This window comes from Scyliorhinus torazame, chromosome 11 (genome assembly GCF_047496885.1).
Source record: "Scyliorhinus torazame isolate Kashiwa2021f chromosome 11, sScyTor2.1, whole genome shotgun sequence".
Lineage (NCBI taxonomy): Eukaryota > Metazoa > Chordata > Chondrichthyes > Carcharhiniformes > Scyliorhinidae > Scyliorhinus > Scyliorhinus torazame.
Window position 1 is genome coordinate 139748860 of NC_092717.1, and position 17175 is coordinate 139766034.

General features: G+C 44.7%; 1 protein-coding gene across 5 annotated transcripts in view; it reads left to right on the forward strand.

Moving 5' to 3' along the window:
- prkdc (protein kinase, DNA-activated, catalytic subunit) overlaps positions 1–17175 on the forward strand; it is a 344146-nt gene that overhangs the window by 215358 nt on the left and 111613 nt on the right. For all 5 annotated transcript variants that reach the window (XM_072467802.1, XM_072467803.1, XM_072467800.1 and 2 more), the window contains 4 exons: positions 3781–4005; positions 8569–8677; positions 13181–13292; positions 16430–16616. In XM_072467802.1, coding sequence (XP_072323903.1) covers positions 3781–4005; positions 8569–8677; positions 13181–13292; positions 16430–16616 — 633 coding nt within the window. The remainder of the gene's footprint in view (positions 1–3780; positions 4006–8568; positions 8678–13180; positions 13293–16429; positions 16617–17175) is intronic.

A 17175-nucleotide genomic window follows, 5' to 3' on the forward strand; every position in this document is an offset into this window, starting at 1 on the left:
TATGGTGCATCTGTAAAAGTTGGTAAGAGTTAATGTGGACATGCCGAATTTCCTGAGGAAGTATAGGCGCTGTTGTGCTTTCTTGGTGGTAGCATTGACGTGGGTGGACCACAAATCCGTGGACTAGGAATTTGAAACTGCTAACCATCTCCACCACGGCCCTGTTGATGCTGACAGGGGTGTGTACAGTACTTTGCTTCCTGAAGTCAATGACCAACTCTTTAGTTTTGCTGGCATTGAGGGAGAGATTGTTGTCGCTACACCACTCCTCTAGGCTCTTTATCTCCTGTATTCTGACTCGTCATTATTCGGGATCCGGCCCACTATGGTCGTATCATCACACTTGTAGATGGAGTTGGAACCAAATTTTACCACGCAGTCGTGTGTCTACAGGGAATAGAGTAGGGGGCTAAGTATGCAGCCTTGCGGGGCCCCGGTATTGAGGACTATTGTGGGGGAGGTGTTGTTGTTCATTCTCACTGATTGTGGTCTGTGGGTCAGAAAGTCGAGGATCCAGTTGCAGAGTGAGGAGCCAAGTCGTAGGTTTTGGAGCTTTGATATGAGCTTGTCTGGGATATGGTGTTTAAGGCAGAGCTGTAGTCAATAAATAGGAATCTGATGTAGGAGTCCTTGTTGTTGAGATGCTCTGGGGATGAGTGTAGGGCCAGGGAAATGGTGTCTGCTGTGGACCGGTTGCGACGGTATGCGAATTGCAGTGGATCAAGACGTTCTGGGAGTATGGAGGTGATGCGCTTCATGTCCAACCTCTCGAAGCACTTCATTACGACTGACGTCAGGGCCACCGGACGGTTGTTCTTGAGGCATGTTGCCTGGTTCTTCTTTGGCACCGGTATGATGGTGGCCTTCTTGAAGCAGGTGGGGACCTCGGAATGGAGTAGGGACAGGTTAAAGATGTCCACGAACACCTCTGCCAGCTGGTCCGCGCAGGCTCTGAGTGCACGACCAGGGATCCCGTCCGGGCCCGTCACCTTCCGAAGGTTCACTTTCAAGAAGGCTGATCTGACTTTGGAAGCTGTGATGGTGGGTATCGGTGAGTTATGGGCTGCTGGGGCACTCGACAGCGGATTGTTGGTTTCCTGCTTGAACCGAGCATAGTTCATCGGGGAGGGGTGCACTGCTGCCGGAGATACTGCTCGGCTTTGCTTTGTAGCCCGTTATGTTGTTTAGTCCTTGCCACAACTGCCGAGAGTCTGTCTGACTAGCTTGGTTTGACATTCTCTCTTGGCATCTCGGATGGCTTTGCGGAGGTCGTACCTGGATTTCTTGTATAGGTCAGGGTCATCTGACTTGAACACTTCAGACCTGTCTTTCAGTAGGGAGTCAATCCTGCGACTGAGCCACGGTTTCCGGTTGGGGAACATATGTACTGCTTTCTTTGGCACGCGGTCGTCCACACATTTGCTGATGAAGTCTGTGACGGTGGTGGCATACTCATTTAAGTTGGTCGCTGAGTTCTTAAATATGGACTAGTCCACTGTCTCTAAGCAGTCACGTAAGAGCTCTTCTGTTTCCACGGACCAGCACTGCATGAGAATCTTAGCTGGATTCTCCCGCTTGCGTATCTGCTTGTATGCCAGGAGAAGGAGCACTGTCTTATGGTCTGATTTCCCAAAGTGCGATCGGGGGATGGAACGGTAGGCGCCCTTGATTTTTGAGTAGCAGTGGTCAAGAGTGTTGTCGCCCCTGGTGGGACAGGAGATGTGCTCGTGGAAATTTAGCAGTACCATCTTGAGGTTGGCCTTGTTGAAGTCTCCGGCCACGATGAACAAGGCCTCCGGGAGTTCTGTTTCATAGTTGTTTATAACTGTGTACAGTTGGTCCAGCGCCTTCCTAATTTCTGCCTGAGGTGGGATGTAGACCGCTGTGATAATGGTTGAAGTGAGCTCACGTGGAAGATAGTATGGGGGGGGCACTTCACGGTCAGGTATTCCAGGTCCGGGGAACAGTAGGACGCCAGGGTTGCCACATTCAAGCACCAGGAGGAGTTGATGAGGAGGCAAACCCCTCCACCCTTTGCTTTGCCTGATGACGCGGTGCGGTCCGCCTGGTGAATTGAGAAGCCTTCAGGTTGTATGGCACAGTCCGGTGAGGCGAGGGTGAGCCATGTCTCTGTGAAACAGAACATGCAGCGGTCTCTTACTTCCCTCTGAGAGGTAAGTCTAGCATTAAGTTCATCCAGCTTGTTTTATATCGTTTGGACGTTTGCCAGGAGTGTGCTGGGGAGAGGGGTTGCTTCAGTCTAACCTGCAGACTGCCGTGTTTCCCTCGCTTCCTCGGTCGGCGGCTGCGACTGGATGGTCCTGGGATCCGATGGGAGAAGTCTGACCTTGTGGAAGGTAGGTGGTTGCGTCTGGCGGGGTCCAGTGTGCTGGCGGGGACCAGGGCGCTGGTTATGTTTCCAGGGTCGCGTCTGGCAAGGTCCCGGTCGCTGGTTGAGGTAGTGGTTGCTGGGCGGGCATATTTGCGATCTGGATGGGTTCCGGCGTTCTGCGGGCATGGCTATACCTTGCAGCGCGTTCGGATCCTCGTGCGGGGTCTCCACCATTTCGGGGGTCCTGGGTCGTGGGCAGGGGCTTCCTGAGGCAGGTTGGGCTGGGTCCCGTGGTCTGTTCCCTCCTTGGGCGCTCCTGGGGTTGGGTATTGAAGTAGGCCCGATCGGGCCTCCATGTGGATTTTTCTTTCTTCCATCTCCCGGTTGGTCAGGTCGCTAGGCGGGCCTCTTGGGGTCATGTTGGGCCTGGTCTCGACATCGGGGGTCGGGTCGGGAGCTCCGGGGACTGGGCTGGGAGATCCGGGGGCTGGCGTCAGTTGTTAGGCCGGGTTGGGAGCTCCGAGGTCCGGGTCGGCTCCAAATCGAGGTCAGGGCTTCAGTTCTGGTTTGGCCCCAATCCGTTTCCAGGTCATGGAGGTCAGGTCGGATCAGGTCAAAAGGACTCCATGGGCCTCGGAGGATGATCCTCCAAGAAAAGATAAAGAAAAGGGCAGCACGGTAGCACAAGTGGATAGCACTGTGGCTTCACAGCGCCAGGGTCCCAGGTTCAATTCCCCGCTGGGTCACTGTCTGTGCGGAGTTTGCACGTTCTCCCCGTGTCCGCGTGGGTTTCCTCCGGGTGCTCCGGTTTCCTCCCACAGTCCAAAGACGTGCAGGTTAGGTGGATTGGCCATGCTAAATTACCCGTAGTGTCCATAAGGGTTGGGAGGGGTTATTGGGTTGCGGGGATAAGGTGGAAGTGAGGGATTAATGTGGGTCGGTGCAGACTCGATGGGCCGAATGGCCTCCTTCTGCACTGTATGTTCTATGTAAAAATACATAGTGTGCCTTTTTCATCTAATTGCAGTGTGCAAGACTAATGAAAGTTCAATTTCATATCAAAGGTTTGAAGCACCACTCAATGTTTCTGGGTGCATAACACGTCAGGGTTGAGTGCCACTCATTCGGCTTCCAGTTAGCTCAGGTAGAGATCTTTGGAGATAAAAATACAAATTTTAAAAGGATAATTTTTTTCCCAAACACGTCCATGTACTTTTCCCCCTGAAAGCCTGAATTGTTGTTGAATAGGCTGCTAAATTGCACAGCATTGCAGAGGACTGACCATTGTAATCATGAGCTGCCTGTTTTCTCCACCTCAGATGGATGTTCTCGTGTAGCCAAAGGAAAAAGATATGGAGATGAACAGAAATGTTTTTATTTTAATGTGTTTGTGTAGATGTTTAAAGGGTTCTTGAAAATAAGTTTTATTCTTGAATTTGTTTTTTTAGGAGACTTATTTGCCTCACATGATGCGTAGTAAAATGAAATTATTGCAGTTGGGTGAAGTTGACCAGTCTTTGCTGACATTCATTGACAATGCAATGAAGATGGACCAACGGAAAACTGTTATTGAAAGCCGCTACAGTCAGGAACTGAGCCTCCTGTACATACTGCAGGATGACTTTGACCGTGCCAAATACTATGTCAATAATGGTATCCAAATTTTTATGCAGGTTAGTACCTGGCATATGGTCAGATGTTAAAGGTCTATCTGGTAAGGCGCTTTTTAATTTATTACAGACTTTACATGCTTTGTGTGGTTGGAGTTTTAAAAAGTAGTCATAAATAGTGATCAAATTACAGTAAGTCCTCATTTAAAGCTGTGGTTATATTCCTGAAAATCACAGTGAAACAATTTTGTGAATCATGGGTTCCCATTGGAATCAATTAAAGGTGTAAAAGGTTTTCTCACCTGGGGGAAAAAAAAAAGCAATGTATGAATTGAAATGATGTAGCACACATATGCAATACTGTGCATTCCTAGCTGTAATAACTAGCGAAATATAATACATCTGTGCCAAATGACAAAGTGAAACTGGCAACGTTAAACAGATGTACTGATACCATTAGCAACATTGAAGTGAAACAGCATTAAAGTGAAGCAACTTTAAATGAGTCAATGTCAAGAGTGACTTATTCAGATTTGCCTTGTGTTCTTTGGATTTGTTGAGTGTGTTTATATTTATATGGTGCATTTATATGGTGCTTTTTCGGATCACTGGAGGTCTCAAAGTACATTGCAGCCAATGAAGCACTTTTGAAGTGCAGTCACTGTTGTAATGCAAGACATGTAGCAGCTAATTTCAAGACTGCAAGCTCCCACTATTTGTATTATAATGATGCAATTATCTGTTCTTGTGCTGTTGTGATGTTGATTAAGGAACAAATATTGGTCAGGGCATTCGGGATGTTTCCCCTGTTCTTCAAAATAGTGCAATTGGATCTTTTACATTCATCTGAAAGATGGCACCTCCAACAATATAGCCCTCCTTCAGTACTGCATTGCAATGCCAGCTTTGATTTATGTATTTGAGTCCCCTCAAGTGGGACTTCAACCCACAACCTTCTCACTCAGACAAGAATGCTACAGGATTTCCTGCCTGCCTCGTGCCAGGGTTAAAGACAGCTCCTTGTGGCTGCAGGCAAACTTGTAGTCAGAGCAGAAGGATCTATGTAGGAACCAACAGCATAGGAAGAGCTAAGAATGATGTTCTGCTGAGAGAGTTTGAGGCATGGGTTTCCTCCGGGTGCCCCGGTTTCCCCCACAGTCCAAAGATGTATGGGTTAGGTGGATTGGACACGTTACATTGCCCCGTAGTGTTCAAATGTTAGGTAGGGTTGCTGGGTTATGGGGATAGGGTGGAGGTGCTCTTTCAGGGGCCGGTGTAGACTCGATGGGCCGAATGGCCTTCTTCTGCACCATACATTCTATGATTTCTATGAGTTATGGTCCAAATTAAAATGCAGAAACCTTAAGAAGATATTACCTGAGATATGCGCCAATTGCATGGCTTCAAGTAGGTCAGAGAATGAAATGCGCAAAGAGCTGTGTGGGAAGTAGGGGTTTGACTAATGGAGTTCTGGCACCAGTCCTGGGAAAAAAAGGAACTCTTCCAATAGGATGGGCTCCACTTAAACCAGACTGAGATTGTTGTCCCAGTGAATCATCCTTGGAGGTGGGGGTAAATGCAGGGTTAAAAAAGTGGAGATTTCGAAATCGAAAGAAAAATATTGAGGTAATGATGGAACACAAAAGGGACGGAGTTTAATGGTCTTCCTGCATCAGTGAATAAGGCTCTTGCAAAGAAATAGTATTAAAGGAATAATAATTGATTTATTTTTTAATAAACAATTTTAATGAGGTATTTTTGGCATTGTAAACAGTAGAATTACAGAATGAAACCAAAGGACTGTACAGTAAACAAAGTACATAGTGTAATTGCTGTAGCCTGCCCCACCCAGATCTGCCTAATTGACCCCCTACAATACAATAATAATTGATTTTAACTGAATGCATGAAGCATTCGTAACAAGATCAATGAACTCGGGGCACAGAGCCAAAAGGTTTATCTGTTCGCCATTGCAGACACGTGGTTACAAGGTGACCAGGGATAGGAAATATTCCAAGGTATGCAACATTTTGGAAAAATGGGCAGAATGGAAAGGAGAAGGAAGAGCCCTGATAATGAGGACAATAGTAAGAAGGGATCTTGTCTCAGAAGATCTGGAAGTAGAATCAATATGGGTGGAGATCAGAAATACTGTACCTTCCATGTTTCAGCTGTCAGAAAACACTGGTGAAGCATAACCTCCCTATTTTTGTAATCAATTCTCACAATAAATGATAACATTCTGTTAGCATTTGTAATTATTTCCTATACCTGTAAACTAACCTTTTGTGATTCACTTTGGAATGCACCAGAACACCCAGATTCCTCTGCACCCCAGACCTCTGCAATTTCATCATAGATATAAAGTATTATCATGGAATTTACAAGGCAGAAGGAGGCCATTCAGCCCATCGAGTCTGCACTGGCCCTTGGAAAGAACACCCTACCTAAGCTTACACCTCCACCCCATCCCTGTGACCCTACCTAACCTTTTGGACACGAAGGGGCAATTTAGCTTGGCCAATCCACCTAAGCCGCACATCTTTTGATTGTGGGAAGAAACCGGAGCACCCGGAGGAAACCCACGCAGATACTGGGAGAAAGCAAACTCCACACAGACAGTGACCCAAGCGGGAATCGAACCAGGGACCCTGGAGCTGTGAAGCAACTGTGCTAACCACTGTGCTATCGTGCCTCCCTAATTTCTCGCCATTTAGATAATAAGCTTTTTATTGTTCCTGCCAAAACGGACAATTTGACATTGGCTCACATTATATTCCATTTGCCAGACCTTTTCCCACTCACTTAACATATCTATGTTCTTTGTAACCTCATTACGTCCACTTCGCATTCCTTTCCTGCCTATCTTTGTGCCGATCACGTTGCACCAGGTTCATCGATAGACGGGCCCAAATTGGGCTTCGCGCCCGGCGCAAAACCCCACATGAGTCACCCGACCCATGGCACCTGGCACTATCTGGAGAATACCCTAGTTGGCCGTGACCCAGATAACAGCTCCTTTAATAATTTGTGGCCTATTTGAGGCCAATATGTTAACCCCTGCACCATGTGCTTTCAGTTAACGCAATAACCTTTTGATGTGGCATCTTTTCAAATGCACAAAGGCAGAAGATAAATTTGTAGAATGCATTTATGGCAACTTCCTTGAGCAATATGTTGAGGAACCAACTAGGAACAAAGCTATTTTCGACCTAGTATTGTGCAATGCGGTCAGGTTGATTAGTAATCTCAAAGTAAAAGCTCCTCTGGAGGAAAGTGATCATAATACAACTGAATTCCATATTGGGTTAGAGAGGGCAGCACAGTGAGTAGCACTGTTGCTTCACAGCTCCAGGGTCCCAGGTTTGATTCCCGGCTTGGGTCACTGTTTGTGTGGAGTCTGCACGTTCTCCCAGTGTCTGCGTGGGTTTCCTCCGGGTGCTCCGGTTTCCTCCCACAAATCCCGAAAGATGTGCTGTTGGGTCATTTGGACATTCTGAATTCTCCCTCTGTGTACCCGAACAGGCGGCGGAATGTGGCGACTAGGGGATTTTCACAGTAACTTCATTGCAGTGTTAATGTAAGCCTACTTGTGACAATAAAGATTATTTAAAAAAAGAGCAACATTCTGGTGTGCAAAACAAGAAACTTAAGGCCAATTACATATGAGGGGAGAGCTGACTAAGATTCACTGGGTGAATGGTCTAAAAGGTGTGGTGGTAAATAAACAAAGTGAAGCATTGAATAAAAGCATTCAAAGTTTTCAAGAACAATATGCACCTTTTCTTAAAAAAACAATAACCCGGCAAGCTTCACCAGTGGCATACTAGGGAAGTTAAAAATACTATCAGATTAAAAGACGAGGCTACTTATATTTTAAAGATTGTGAATGTTTTAGTAACCAAAGGGCCTCCATAAGAGCTAATTAAAAGGGAAAATATGAAGTGCGAGAGTAAACTAGCCAGGAATATATATATTCTTTAAATTTCCAATTAAGGGGCAATTTCACATGGCCAATCCACCTACTCTGCACATAATTGAGCTGTGGGGGTGAAACCCAAGCAGACACGGGGAGAACGTGCAAAGTCCTCACGGAACTAGCCAGGAATACTAAAACCTACTGTAATAGCTTTTATAAGTATACAAAATAGAGTGTCTAAAGTAAATGTTGGTTCCTTTAGAAGTAGAGACTGGAGGAATTGTCATGGGGGCTGAGGAAATGGCAGAGACATTGAAGGAATATTTTGTGTCTCTCTTCACAGTGGAAGACACAACATACACACCAGAGTTTAACTAAGGGACTAACAAGAAAGAGGAACTTATCAGCAGAAAAATGAAGTATGAGTGAAACTTAAGGGACTAAAAAAAACAAATTCCAGGAACATTCTAGTGTTCAAAAAAAGAGATAACGACAAAGATAGTGGATGCACTAGTTGGTTTTCCAAAATTCTCTAGATTCTAAAATGGAATTCCAAGCAGATTGGAAGTTAGAAAATGTAATACTGCTTTTCTGGACAGGAGGGAGAGAGAAAGCAGGGAATAAGCAGTAAGGTTCTAAGAAAAGAATGCTTGTGCTCGATAACAAATGACATGCATTTATCAAATCATATTCTTTCTTTTTCTTAGAATTATTCCAGCATTGACACACTGCTACATAGGAGTCGACTTACCAAGTTGCAATCTCTCCAAACTCTAACAGAGATCCAGGATTTTCTCTCTTTCATCACAAAAGGATGTAAGATTCTGTGTTTTACTGAATTGGTAACTGGAGGCTGGTGTATCAGACAACGTCTTGTTCATGTTCCAGAGTAAAACTTGCCAGTGACCAGATGCAATCAGTTTACATGCTTTTATAATACAAATAGTAGTCCGAAAAAACACCAAATGCATAATTTAGCAGGATGTAGCTAGTGTGGTATCACAAGGATCAGTTCTTGAGGCCCCAGTTGTTCACAACATATATCAATGATTTGGACGTGGGGACCAAATGTAATATTTCCAAGTTCAGGGATGATACAATGCTAGGTGGGAATATGTGTTGTGAAGAAGTGGTTACAGAAGGATTTGGGCAGACTTCATGAGACATGGCAGATGAAATATAATGTTCAAAAATATGAGGCAATTTACTTTGGTAGAAGGAACCGATGTGCAGAGTGTTTCCTAAATGGTAAGAAATTAGAAAGTCAGATGTACAAAAGGACAAATGTACAGCTTTGACAAAGGGTTGTCTGGACTCGAAACGTCAGTTCTTTTCTTTCCTGACAGATGCTGCCAGACCTGTTGAAATTTTCCAGCATTTTCTCTTTTGATGTACAACGGGACCTGGGTGTCCTTGTCCATAAGACTAATGGAATAAGTAGCCTTTGTTGCAAGAGGATTTGAGAACAGGAGTAGCGAGATCTTGCTTAATTGTGTCGAAGCTTGGTTTGACCCTGTGTGCAGTTTTGGTCCCCTTACCTCAGAAAGGATAACATTGCCACAGAGGCAGTGCAACAAAGGTTCACCAGACTTGTTCCCAGGATGGCTGGACTGTCTTATTGAGAGAGATTGGGGAAACTGGGTCTGTATTCTCTAGAGTTTTGATGAATGAGAGGTGATCTCATTAAAATCTACAAAATACTTAAAGGAATAGATAGGGTAGATGCAGGTAAGATATTTCCCTTGGTTGAGGAGTCTAGAACCAATGGGCACAATTTCAAAATAAGGGGGATGCCACTAAGGACCAAGGTGGGGAGAAATTTCTTTACACAGTGTTGTGAATCTTTGGAATTCTCTACCGCAAAGGGCTGTGGAAGCTCAGTCATTGTTTCTGTTTAAAGTTGAGATTGATAGATTTCTGATTAACAATAATGAAAAGAGTTATGGGGATAGTGGATGTAAAAGGCATTGAAATGTTCGATCAGCCATGATCCTATTTAATAGCAGGGCAGGCTTTACGGGCTGAATGGCTTACTCGTGTTCCTATGTTCGTAAACTTTTATTTTAAATGGGTGTGTTTGCTAAATACATAAAATAGTTTGAATCATATTGAAATGCATCATCACAATACTTAGCAATGACCTTGTGGGTCTCCTCCATGTCTGAAACAAAAATAAATAGTTTTGTGGAGTCCTTGCCCCTTTTAAGTCAAAAACCAAGGACTTGTGAGCAAGATATCACAAATATCTATGACTTGTTACAGGATAAGTAATGCCAGGCACCGTATTTCAATCTGGATCAGATAACCTTAGATTTATTTCTGTTTGCTCTTGAGATGTTACTGTGGATAGTCCGTCTCAGGGCCTTTTGCTTTGTTTATCTTTGCTATGAGAAAAGTCTATTGATATTATCTGCGTAATTAGAAGAACTGCATGAAACTTTCACCTGTCACAAGTCAAAAATATGACTTTATTGTAATAAGTGGCGAACCAATTAAGAAATTTTCATCCAAGAATCAGTAAACATTACTGATAAACAATTCCTCTGCACAGGGGAACAAGGCAGGGGTGCCCCATGTTCCCCCTTATGTTCATACTGGCAATAGAGCCCTTGCCCATTGCGCTGAGGTGGTCAGATACATGGAGGAGGATAAGAATGGGGGAAGGGTGGAGCATACAGTGCCCTGTATGCTGATGATGTGCTCTTGTATATCTTCAATCCGGGCTCATCGGGGGGGGGGGGTGTAATGGGTCTGCTTAGGAGGTTTGGGGCTTTCTTGGGCTACAAGTTAAATTTGGGAACAAGTGAGTGTTTTGTGGTATCTTCTCTGGGGGCAGGAGTTGGGGCGGGGGAGGAGTTCCCATTTTGGGTGGCAACAGCCCACTTTAGGTACCTGAGAGTGCAGGTGGCTCGGGACTGGCTCGGCTCCATAAATTGAACCTTACGAGTTTGGTGGGCATTGTTAAGGTGGATTTGCTGAGGTGGGATAGCCTTCCCTTATCGTTGACGGACTAGGTGCAAGCGGTTAAGATGAACATTTTGCTACGGTTTTTATTCTTGTTCCAGTGCCAGCTGGTCTTATTGCCGAAAATGTTTTTTCCGGGGGTGGGAGACTGATTTTGCCGTTTGTGTGGGCAGGTTCGGTAGCGAGGATTAGGACGGTGCCCCAGAGGCTTGACCCCTTTGAACTTGTTACACTATTACTTTGCGGCAAATGTTGAGAAGGTGTAGGGCTGGAGTTGGCGATGTGGGGCTTTGAAGATGGAGGCAGATTTTTGTAAGGGGTGGGGGATGCGGGCGTTGGCAATGGTGCATTTGCCCTGGGGGGGTATTCGGGGAGTCCGGTGGTAGTGAGCATGCTGAAAATATGGAGACAGTTTCGGCAGCATTTTAAGTTGGGGGCGGGGTCGAAGTTGATGCCGATTCGAGGGAACCATGGTTTAAGCCTGGGAGGGTGGATGTGAGGTTTCGGGGCTGGGAGGAGCGAGTGGTGGTGGGAATAAAGGATCTAATCCTGGAAGGACAGTTTGTGAGTCTGGAGAAGTTGGGGGTGCCACGAGGGGAGGATGTCAGGTACATGCAGGTCCGGGATTTTGTGAAAAAGATCTGTCCATCCTTTCTGGTGGCATCACCCTTGTTGCTGGAGGGGGTGTTGTCGGTGATTGAGTTGGAAGGGGAGGAGGGTAGTCTCGGTCATTTATGGGAGGATTCTAAAGGAGGTGTCTCTGGAGGGTTAAGGCCAAGTGGGAAGAGAAGCTGGGGATGGCGCTGGAAGAGGGACTGTGGTGGGAGGTGCTGCGGCGGTGAATGCCTCAACCTTGTGTATGAGGCTGGGGTTGATGCAGCTAAAGATAGTGCACAGAAGTCGAGGATGAGTCAGTTGTTTGAGGGGTAGAGGACATGTGTGAGCAGTGTGGGAGGGGCCAAGTCAATCACGTAGATATGTTCTCCTGCCCAAAGTTGGAGAAGTTTTGAGGGCCATTCTTCAGCATCATGTTGACAATCTTGCACATGGACTTAGAGCCTAGCCCCTTGTGGGCCAATATTTGGGGTGTCAGACTTGCCGGGGTTGCAGACGGGCAGATGTTTTGGCCTTCGCCTCGTTGATTGCTCACAGGCAGGTCCTGTTGGGGCCGATTTCAGCTTCTCAGCCCCGTGCCTCAGTGTGGCTGGGGTATCTAATGGAATTCTTGCATTTGGAGGAGGGGCGTGAGTGAGGGGTTCCACAAAGGATGAGATTTGTTTGTATTGCATTTTGGGGAGCTGGTGCTGCCAACTGCTGTTGGGGGGTGGGGGGGCTTGGTTTTGGGGGGTGTGGTGGTGGGAGGGGGTGGCTGGGGTTTTGTTTTGTTTTGGGTTGGTTTTATTTTGTAAATGTTATCTTTTATATGTTTAGTTGTTAAAATGTTAAAATCTGAATTAAAAACATTTTTTTAAAAACTTGACTGATAAACAGTTCACAAAAAGAGGAACTGATAAAAGTAATATATCACATGGGTCAGCTTTCACATGTATGCTGCTGACAGCCAGCTCTACCCATCTGCCACTTCTGTTGACCCTCCATTGCCTGTACTGTCCAACATTCAGTTTTGAATTAGCTCAACGTTCTTCCAGCTAAACTTGAACTTTCAAACCCGTACCATTGCCACCATAAGGATTGCCTCAACACCGCCTGCATCCACCCCACCTCATTCAAGCACCTGTAACCTCCATCTTGACTATTGCAATGCTCTTCTGGCCATCATCACTTTTTGTAAACTTTAGCTTATCTAAAACTCCTGTACATATTCAATAATTGCACCAAGATGAACTTGTGTAGAACTGCATTCCCCCCACCTCAGCCCCTTTGTGTGTAAAACTCCAGCCTCTTGTACAAAACCTCTTTGCTCCAACTTTCTCTAGCAGTTGCACCCTTATGTGCTTCGGCTCATAGAAAAGCAAAGGACTGGATGTGAAAGGTAGTAACTGTTGTAAATGTGTATGGACATAGTAAAACCATCTTTTCATCTGATGTCTTATTTTCCATAGTGAGCGTGCTTTTTTGGTTTTTCATGTTAGTGAGAATTTTTTTTCAAAAGCATTTTGAATTAAGTGGTTCGATAACAAATCACAATTGATGCTAAATGTTTGCATATAGACTTCTGATTACAAAATGTTTGCATACAAAATCCAGTTACAAATGTTCACAGGAAGTAACATTTATAGACCGAACCTATATTTGTGTAATCAGCGTTGTTATTATACATCATGTTAATTTGATTTGTACGTAAGACTTTCACAACCCTGTCTAGATTTGTGAATTAGTCCTCCTGTTTTGCAGTTAATTTAACCTCTGATGTACCACTCCGAAAACTCATAAGAACTTGGACAGGTCGGTACCCGGAATCAAAGCTGGATCCTATGAGTGTATGGGATGACATAATCACAAACCGGTATGATACTGGAATAATTTTGTCCATATTTGCAGCAAAGAAATGAATTGAAATCCCAAATTATTTGAAATGGATAAATAATTTTGTATGATGGCCTTCTAAATAGCTTAGCAAGAAGATTTTGAAATTCTGAAGGGATGCATGAATGATATTCCTTATCTATATCTATACTGTGATTCTGTTTATTGTACAGTGACCCTGACCTCTTGGGAGTCCAGAGACAACATTGAGGACTCCCAGAGCCACTCCCCACCCTGCTGTATACCACCGTACATCCAACCCTGATTCCTCCATGATAGTGGGACATATCCAGGAATGGTAATGCAGGAGAGTGGTACATTTGGATGCGAGTCTGACTGTTAGGCTGTTGCTTGACTGGCCTGTGGGTCAGATTTTGGCAGAAATGTTCGGAAGAATTTGCAGGGTCTGGGTCCTGGTATGACTTTGTCATTTCTGGTGCTTGGGTCTATAATGGTGGTCAATCTAATTTTATTCATATTTGGCTTCTTACTGACTGTTTGATAAAACTAAATGGTTTCCAAGATCATCTCAGAGGGCAGTTAAGATTTGACCACATTGCTGTGGTCCAAACCGGGTAAGAATGGCAGACTTCCTTCCTTAAAGGACATTAGTAAACCAAATAGGTTTTTATGACAAACCTGTGGTTTCATGGTCACCATCACTGAGACAAACTTTTTATCCCGGATTTAAGGGCAGCACGGTAGCATAGTGGTTAGCACTGTGGCTTCACAGTGCTAGGGTCCCAGGTTCAATTCCCTGCTGGGTCACTGTCTGTGCGGAGTCTGCACTCCCACAATCCAAAGACGTGCAGGTTAGGTGGATTGGCCATGCTAAATTTCCCTTCGTGTCCAAAAAGGTTAGGAGGGGTTATTGGGTTAGGGGATAGGGTGGAAGTGAGGGCTTATGTGGGTCGGTGCAGACTCGATGGGCCGAATGGCCTCCTTCTGCACTATGTTCTATCTATTTACTCAATTAATTGAATTTAAGTTCCCCAGCTTCTGTGGTGGAATTTGCACCAGTATCTCTGGAACTTTATTCAAGTCCTCTAATTACCAGTCCAGTAATATAATCACTGACTACCTTTCCTGTATATGAAAATTGCTAACAAAAATCCTTTGTTTCATTTAATATAGTTTGGCTAGGGTTAATCGGTTTATCTGCTTAATTATAAATTGTGTGTCTGTTTTAAGCTTGCATCATTGCTATTTGGTCCTTTTCTTTACTTCGTGGACCAACCAGACGTTTTAAGCTCTTTAAAAAAAAAAAAAAATATGTTTCACATTCTTCTAAATCTGTTATAATTTTGATTAATTATATGCCGCTAGATTCTGATTTACTTTGCCCCTCTGAACAAAGCCAAGTTGCAGTCTGCCTGACCAGGTCTATCTGCCCTCAACAACCTCACCCCAATGAAACCTCACCTGTGTTACTGTGTCCCACCCCACACTGACCTGATTGGGGTTACTGAACCCAATATGTCTGGTATCATCACTCCTGACTTCCGTTTATAAAATCTCACTGTTCAGGGGGGTTCTGTTCCCGCGAAGCCTCGCAAGCGACGAACATACTTTATAATGCAAGTCAATTAGGTAGGTTCCAGTCATTCTATGTAAATTCTATGATTCTAAGCTTTTACATAGATTTTTTTTTAAATCAAAGGCAATAGAAGAAGCTATGTTTTAATAAATTTAAAGAGAAATTTACTGGAGAAATTGTTTAATTATACCAGAAAACAAGAAAAATCTAAATGTCATACTTGATGCACTTTACTGGAGAGTGGAGGTGGACTGATCAGGAATTAAATCGCAGCAATAAGGAGGATTCACGTGCAAACTACGTCAGGCGATGCACAGCAGTGCGCAATTCCTACTGCAGGAAAAATCATTTTTTAAACTTAATTAGGTGTTTGTTTTTCTCGTTAAAATATAAATGATTTGGAGGAAAATGTAACTGGTCTGATTAGTAAGTTTGCAGACGACACAAAGGTTGGTGGAATTGCGGATAGCGATGAGGACTGTCAGAGGATACAGCAGGATTTAGATTGTCTGGAGACTTGGGTGGAGAGATGGCAGATGGAGTTTAATCCGGACAAATGTGAGGTAATGCATTTTGGAAGGTCTAATGCAGGTAGGGAACATACAGTGAATGGTAGAACCCTCAAGAGTATTGAAAGTCAAAGAGATCTAGGAGTACAGGTCCACAGGTCATTGAAAGGGGCAACACAGGTGGAGAAGGTAGTCAAGAAGGCATACGGCATGCTTGCCTTCATTGGCCGGGGCATTGAGTATAAGAATTGGCAAGTCATGTTGCAGCTGTATAGAACCTTAGTTAGGCCACACTTGGAGTATAGTGTTCAATTCTGGTCGCCACACTACCAGAAGGATGTGGAGGCTTTAGAGAGGGTGCAGAAGAGATTTACCAGAATGTTGCCTGGTATGGAGGGCATTAGCTATGAGGAGCGGTTGAATAAACTCGGTTTGTTCTCACTGGAACGAAGGAGGTTGAGGGGAGACCTGATAGAGGTATACAAAATTATGAGGGGCATAGACAGAGTGGATAGTCAGAGGCTTTTCCCCAGGGTAGAGGGGTCAATTACTAGGGGGCATAGGTTTAAGGTGAGAGGGGCAAGGTTTAGAGTAGATGTACGAGGCAAGTTTTTTACGCAGAGGGTAGTGGGTGCCTGGAACTCGCTACTGGAGGAGGTAGTGGAAGCAGGGACGATAGGGACATTTAAGGGGCATCTTGACAAATATATGAATAGGATAGGAGTAGAAGGATACGGACCCAGGAAGTGTAGAAGATTGTAGTTTAGTCGGGCAGCATGGTCGGCACGGGCTTGGAGGGCCGAAGGGCCTGTTCCTGTGCTGTACATTTCTTTGTTCTTTGTTTGTTATTTTAAAGATGGCTTCTATTTTTTATTTTTAAAACCGAGAACAAGTGAACATTTGGGCCTGCAAATGGGTGAACTGGTGAAAAAAGATTTTTTCACAGATAAGTAAATTCATGAAAGAGGTTGTTGCAAAAAGCAGGACTTTGCTCTATTTTTAATCCACAACTAATGGCACAGTTACTTTTATTACAATTCTTCCTGATTTCTTTTATCTTCTTTATCGCAGCTGTTTCTTCCTTGACAAGATTAAGGAGCGACTGTCAATTGCTCAGGCTGATGATAGTATGGAGGTGGATGATGAAGGAACTGATACAAAAATGGATGTGGACAGAGAAGAGGAAGATACCAACATGCTCATAAGAAGCTGTAAATTTAACATGAAGTTAAAAATGTCAGAAAGTGCTAGCAAACAGGTATGCAAAAAAAATTACTGCTGCTAACTGTTGATTAAATGCAGTAAGCATAAACTTGTGATCTGTGATCCTCTGGGTCAGAAAGCGCCATGAATTGCTATCAATGTGAGTTTTCCCATTGACATCATTGCTGAAGATCGTGCAGTTGGCAGCCTCTGATGCTGACTGATCCTAGAGAATCAGTCACTTCCCCCTTTCTGATGCAAGGGGGGTTGGATTTTAGTGGCTCCCCTTTCCAGATCCATTCTTCAGCCACTGACTGGCTTTCAATGAGGGATCCCTCCTACAAAGTCTCGGGTACCATGGGCAGAACGGTAACACAAGTGGATAGCACTGTGGCTTCACAGCGCCAGGGTCCCAGGTTCCATTCCTAGCTTGGGTCACTGCCTGTGTGGAGTCTGCACGTTCTCCCCGTGTCTGTGTTTTTTTCCTCCAGGTGCTCCGGTTTCCTCCCACAGTCTAAAGACGTGCAGGTTAGGTGGATTGGCCATGATAAATTGCCCTTAGTGACCAAAAAAGTTAGGAGGGGTTATTGGGTTACGGGGATAGGGTGGAAGTG